This window comes from Plectrocnemia conspersa, unplaced genomic scaffold, assembly GCF_051122295.1.
Source record: "Plectrocnemia conspersa isolate PC_06_02 unplaced genomic scaffold, ASM5112229v1 ptg000009l, whole genome shotgun sequence".
NCBI lineage: Eukaryota > Metazoa > Arthropoda > Insecta > Trichoptera > Polycentropodidae > Plectrocnemia > Plectrocnemia conspersa.
Genome location: NW_028277173.1, coordinates 20,172,772 through 20,178,374, shown reverse-complemented (window position 1 = coordinate 20,178,374; position 5,603 = coordinate 20,172,772). Strand labels below are relative to the sequence as shown.

General features: G+C 26.6%; 1 protein-coding gene across 1 annotated transcript; it reads right to left on the bottom strand.

Annotated features, from left to right (window-relative positions):
• Window positions 1–1,124: 1,124 nt before the first annotated feature.
• Window positions 1,125–2,284, bottom strand: Osi18 (DUF1676 domain-containing protein Osi18). The gene is made up of 3 exons (XM_088192294.1): window positions 1,706–2,284; window positions 1,501–1,647; window positions 1,125–1,428 (listed from the first exon to the last, which is right to left on the bottom strand). The coding sequence occupies exons 1-3, from the start codon at window positions 2,130–2,132 to the stop codon at window positions 1,244–1,246; spliced, it is 759 nt and encodes a 252-aa protein (XP_088048420.1). The 5' UTR covers window positions 2,133–2,284; the 3' UTR covers window positions 1,125–1,243.
• Window positions 2,285–5,603: the final 3,319 nt, after the last annotated feature.

The following is a 5,603-nucleotide window of genomic DNA, read 5'->3' as shown; positions in this document are numbered from 1 at the left end:
ACTCTACAAGTATACCTAATTTTATGTACGAAGTACAATAACAGTTTTTCTTCCTTCCTGTATTTTAAATAATGGAACTTTATTAGTTAACTAAGGCCATCAAATGTGTAGATAAATAAATGTATATTTGGCGATTAATAGAGTAATATAGGAAATTATTTATTAGGTGAAAAAATAATTTAAAAATTGTTATATGGTAAAAATGAGTAAAATTTAGTAGATTATTTATTTTAAATATTTATATTTCTTGTATATAAATGATAATCAATAAACGATAGATCAAGGTATCATGTTACTTGTATATACTAAAAAAAACTGTGGAACTATTTTTGTTATAATTATGAGAATGAATTAATTTTCATATAAAAATATAAAACTTAATACATAATAATATTATCAAATTATTTATTTAGTTATTAAAATTTAATAATATCTTCTTGCATATTATTGAACATTGAATACGTTTTTATTAAGAAGCATTTAAGTGATTTTGTAAAAAAGTATATACTATTTAAAAATCTATGAGAAATAATCAGAAACACATTTTTTCACAATCTAAAATTTTAGCAATACTTTTTTTACTAGTAGCTTATTTTCAAATAGTAAAATTAAATAAAGCTTAGATCAATATACAGAAAAAAATATAAGATACACACTACAAATTTTTACTTTTAAATTTTTTATCACGTTTCATATACATATGTATGTTTAAAATTAAAATATAGAGAGAGCTGCGTCTTCTGAATTAAATTATTTCAGATTCATTATAAATGTAATGCATAAAGCTAAGTCTTAGATTCTAAGACTTCACCTGAAGAAAGTGTTAAATGAGAATTCTTAAAAAAAGCTTTTACATTATACCATGAATATTAATTAATTAAAAAAAGGGACTTATGACATATAGAACAATTTTATAAAATATCATAATATGCAGTACTTTACGAGAATTTTTGTATTATTTAAAAATGTATTACATTGTAATTACAATTTACTTTAATTATATAATAAATGTAATGTAGTACAGTAATACAGTTCCATGTATTGATATACTAAGTATTCATTTTAAATACTGTGTATATCTATTTTGATACATTTATTATTAAATAAAATATAATAATAAATTATTTTGCAGTTCATAGTCTTTTATTTTCTACAAATAGTTTACAATAAATAATAATATTAACCAGTTCAATAAATATTTCAGTTACATAATCTTATTTCAAACGCTCTAATTTTATACAATTTATGAATAATAATTGTATGCCATTTCTTGAGGTCCGTCGAAAGATCTGTGGTGGTACGGTCCATGATGTTCACCCCATCCGGGTGGTGGCAGATGTTCAATATGAGCATCATGATGCTGTGGCACATGGATTACTTCGTAGTTGACAATCTTTGGTTTGGTAAACTTGAAGATCACTATAGCAGCTGTAAATGTAATAATAAATTTATTAGGTCTATATTATTACATAACAGTATTATTAATATAGGCATACTGACCAGACAGGACTATTGAAATCAAACCAAGGGTGAGAGCTTTCCATGTTTTCAAAGCAATCAATGCTAAAGCAATTGGTACTAAAACTGAAGCTTTGAATTTCAAGCCGAGCAAGAAGGGAATCATTACCTTCTTGACAATTCCACGTCCTGTAAAATAAAATATGATTAATGCTGTGTTTTAATTTATATTCAATGATAAGTGTACCTTCAACGGCAGTTTCTTCCGATAGAGGCACGTCGATCGATTCTGACAGTCCTTGAAGAAGGGATCTCGGAATGTATTCACCAGCAGATCCGGTGGATAGTTCTTCAGGTACTTTGATCTTTAAAGTATGAGTTGCCAAGAATCCGTCAATGTTATCAAACATTTGAAGCTTGTCATCTTTGCCATTTCTCGATGCACTAGGTTCGTAGTTTCCAGTTTTGACGACGCTCATATCGTCAGTGATTCTGATCTCGTCTTGGTCAGCCACCCTGTTTATCCATGATAGAGCTTTGGGCTTGATGCAAGATGTGGAATATTGACTCAAACATCCTTTGTATATGTCAAAGGCTAAATGAGCCGCAGAATCTTCGTAAGCACTGACCGATACTAAAGCCAAGGCGAAGGCGCAAAGGATAAACCTAGCCATTGTGAATTACTCTACTCCTTGATGCGTGCTAATGAATCAGTGATCGGTAGCCAAATGTACTGCGGTTAAGGTCAGGGCTTGGTTTTTATATGACCGTTTAACACACGTCACTCTCACATGCCACGATTGGACCTAGCGAATGTGGTGGAGGTGTTTTGGTTTAGTCAAAGTTGGAGTATATGCGAGTTGATGCGAGACGCACAAAGGGGAAAACTGGGTTAGCTCAAAGCGCGATCGGAATAATAGTTGGGCTGAGCGGATAAGGATCGTGTGTAGAGAAACCATTAGGTTATAACAAACATATTTTTAAAAAATTCACTTGAAATATATTTATCTAAATAAATAAATCAGGGCTTCTTAGACGCAGTAAAAAATAATTATAATCAATATTATGTTTATATGTATTTAACGTATACAGATATCCTTATTGTTACAAAAATTTACTCATCTAAGATAATGTAATTGAATACCAGTTTTTTTAATATTTAGTTCAAAGGATACAACGCCGTTACAATGGGCATAACAGCTGCTTGAAAATATGTAACCGTTACGATGTTTCGTGAACTATGTTTAACTTTCATTTAACGTTTTTATAACATTATTTTTAAATTTTATAACTATCCATTTAAAAAAAAATAGATATATAAAAACAGTTTTAAAATTATAGCCGTTTTAATTGAAATGGTGATATTAAGATTAAACTGCCATTTTTTATATATAATTGCTTTATAAATATTAAATAAAAATATGTTTAATATTAATTTATATATCGTGATCTCACAGTTTACTATGAGAATCTTAAAATAAAAAATAATACAAACCAGACCAGCTCCAAGTAGCCGACATTAAATATATCAATGTATAATGCCAGCGTATTAAGGAGCTGAATGGCGACAGCCATCGGCGAGTCGGCTAGTGTGGACGTTGTGGCTTTAACGGGTATCAGAAGAGAACGCGATCGTGATTATCGAAGACTTTCTGGAATCCACAACTGGTATTCCTCGAGAATAGTTGGATTATCAACAGCACCCTGTCCGGTGTAAAGTAACACCATTAATACTATTTTTTTTTAATTACAAGTCAATCAAATCAAAGCGATGAAAAAAATATGTAATACACCTTTTTATAATTATAATAAAACAATACATAATAACCTTCAAATACCAATAATTAAAGAACGCTGTCATTTTCATACGAGAAAATATTATAAAAATATCTCGCTAAATCACACTAACCCATTAATTTTGTTACATTAAACATTAAATTTAAATTACCACAAAATGCTAAAGCATATTTTTTAAGAGTCTAAAGACAACTTACTAATAATTCTAGATCTCCAATGAAATAAAATGTGCTCAAATTATCACTAAATTTATTGTTTTTTTCTTGATTTTTTTTGCTTAATTTGTAGGTTTTTTAATTTTTTCCTTTAAATTACAAACACAAACGTTTGGTTTTAAATTTTTATTTTTTATTAAATTTAGCTAAAAGCTATTTGTAAACATGAAAATATTGATCAAGTAACATGTATATTATAAATAATTAGTATTTCTGCAAAATTATTTATATTATTGAAATAAACAGCACCCTTTAGTAGTTATACATAAGAAATACGTAGCGCACAACTTGATCACTTATATTTTAGTTTCTTAAATAAAGATGCTTCGAATCATGAGCAGATAATATTAAAATATCAATACATAAATATACCTCAAAACTGTTTATGTACTTTCTCGATTAAGAGGATTAAGAAGGAGTATTTGATTACTTCAGTATTCGTAATTATAAATCTTAATTAAATAATGCTACGAACTCAAGTATCACAGAGAACACATATTAATGACTAAAAATATTTATCAACTCAGATGTAATAATAGTCAACTTGGATAAACCAAAGATTTATGTTATATGAAATTAAAAAGATCTCAAGTGCAATTACTGAGTGTAACATTTTATAAAAAAATAATAAAAAATATGAAATACAATATGACAAAAATTTCGAGTATGCAGCCATTTTGTAAAAATAATTAAGGTGTATATTTTTCAATTAAAACAATGAAAATTCCCGGGATTTTACGAATTTTTTTCAATCCCGACTTTCAGGATTGAAAAAATCCTCGAAAACAGCACTCATTAATTGGCACTTAGCCCGTTATTTTTTATTTTTTTTAACATAAATTGTAAAAGTATTATATATTATAGTTTTTTCTCAATAATTATATCCACAAACGTTTGATTCTATGATTTTTTTTTTTTTTAATATTGTATATTTAAAATAAATGTTTTATGAAAAATAATTGTACCAAATTACTTTATTTATAAACTTCCTATTAGAGCCCCTGTCAGAAACTTCATCTAAAATCACATATTCTCTTATAGTAATGAAATAAACGAGACTTATGCTAAACTTTCATCGAAAGAAGCTATGTATTTACCATCGAAAAGCAAGAAAAACAGTTCCTTTGACTGTCGCGTCGATCAGGACAGCTAAACGTTTATCTGAATTCCAAGAGTTTAACCCGATCTTCAAGCTGACTTAGAGACTATGTGACGCAGTATGATTAAAATGCACGGCTAATAATAAAACTGTATAATAATAAAATTATAATAAAATAAAATTATAATTAAGTATATTATATATAAATATAAAAAATGTTATAAAATCATTCAACTAATTATAATTTCTTATATGTATGTTTGTTTGTAATTTTATAAACTTTTGTACGTAATGATTCAGCAATTGTAAAAAAGTGTACTTACTATTTTATTTAAAGTTCTATTATGTTTTATATAAAACGATTTCACTAGTATCTTTAATATACGGGATTTAATTATTTTATATAAAAATATAAAACTACAAAGAAAATGGTAATCTAATTTTTTTCAATAACTAGATCATTACATACAAAAGTGTACAAAATTACAAACATACATATATGAAATTAAAATTAGTTATTATTATATGTAATTCCACATATAAAGATTACTGTTCTTATTTAGTTGTTATTTTTCTACGGTAACATTCTTCATATCAACTTCACTTTCTACTTCTTGTAGAGAATTTAAATTAGATCCTGGACGTGAACATTGTTAACTCGTGTTGGAATTGTCAATATGTGATGTTTAGGAAAGCTACGAGAGTAGTATATGTTTTTAAGCCAAATAAATTATTTTTAAAATTGTAATTAAAAAACATATTTACTTTATTATTGTCATCAATATATATTGAATCACTTTTTTATGTGTGTACAATATTAAACAATTATTTTTATATTATATATGACTTAGAGACATCTATGAAAGTAACAATAAAAAATTAATTCGAGGTGTAAAGATCAGCTAAATTATATTTGCATTAATACTAGTATTCCGTAATTAAAAAAATATCAGCATCTATCATTCATCTATACCATTTTATAGTATTTTGTAGAATATTTTTTTTTTGGAAATATTTTTTAAATTAAATATTAA

Bases quoted from the DNA above. Each gene is read 5' to 3' on its own strand.
- Osi18 (XM_088192294.1), bottom strand. From the start codon at position 2,132: ATGGCTAGGTTTATCCTTTGCGCCTTCGCCTTGGCTTTAGTATCGGTC. The intron at 1,648-1,705 runs GTACACTTATCA...TTTATTTTACAG, and splicing joins GGAAGAAACTGCCGTTGAAG to GACGTGGAATTGTCAAGAAG. The intron at 1,429-1,500 runs GTCAGTATGCCT...TTACATTTACAG, and splicing joins GATTTCAATAGTCCTGTCTG to CTGCTATAGTGATCTTCAAG.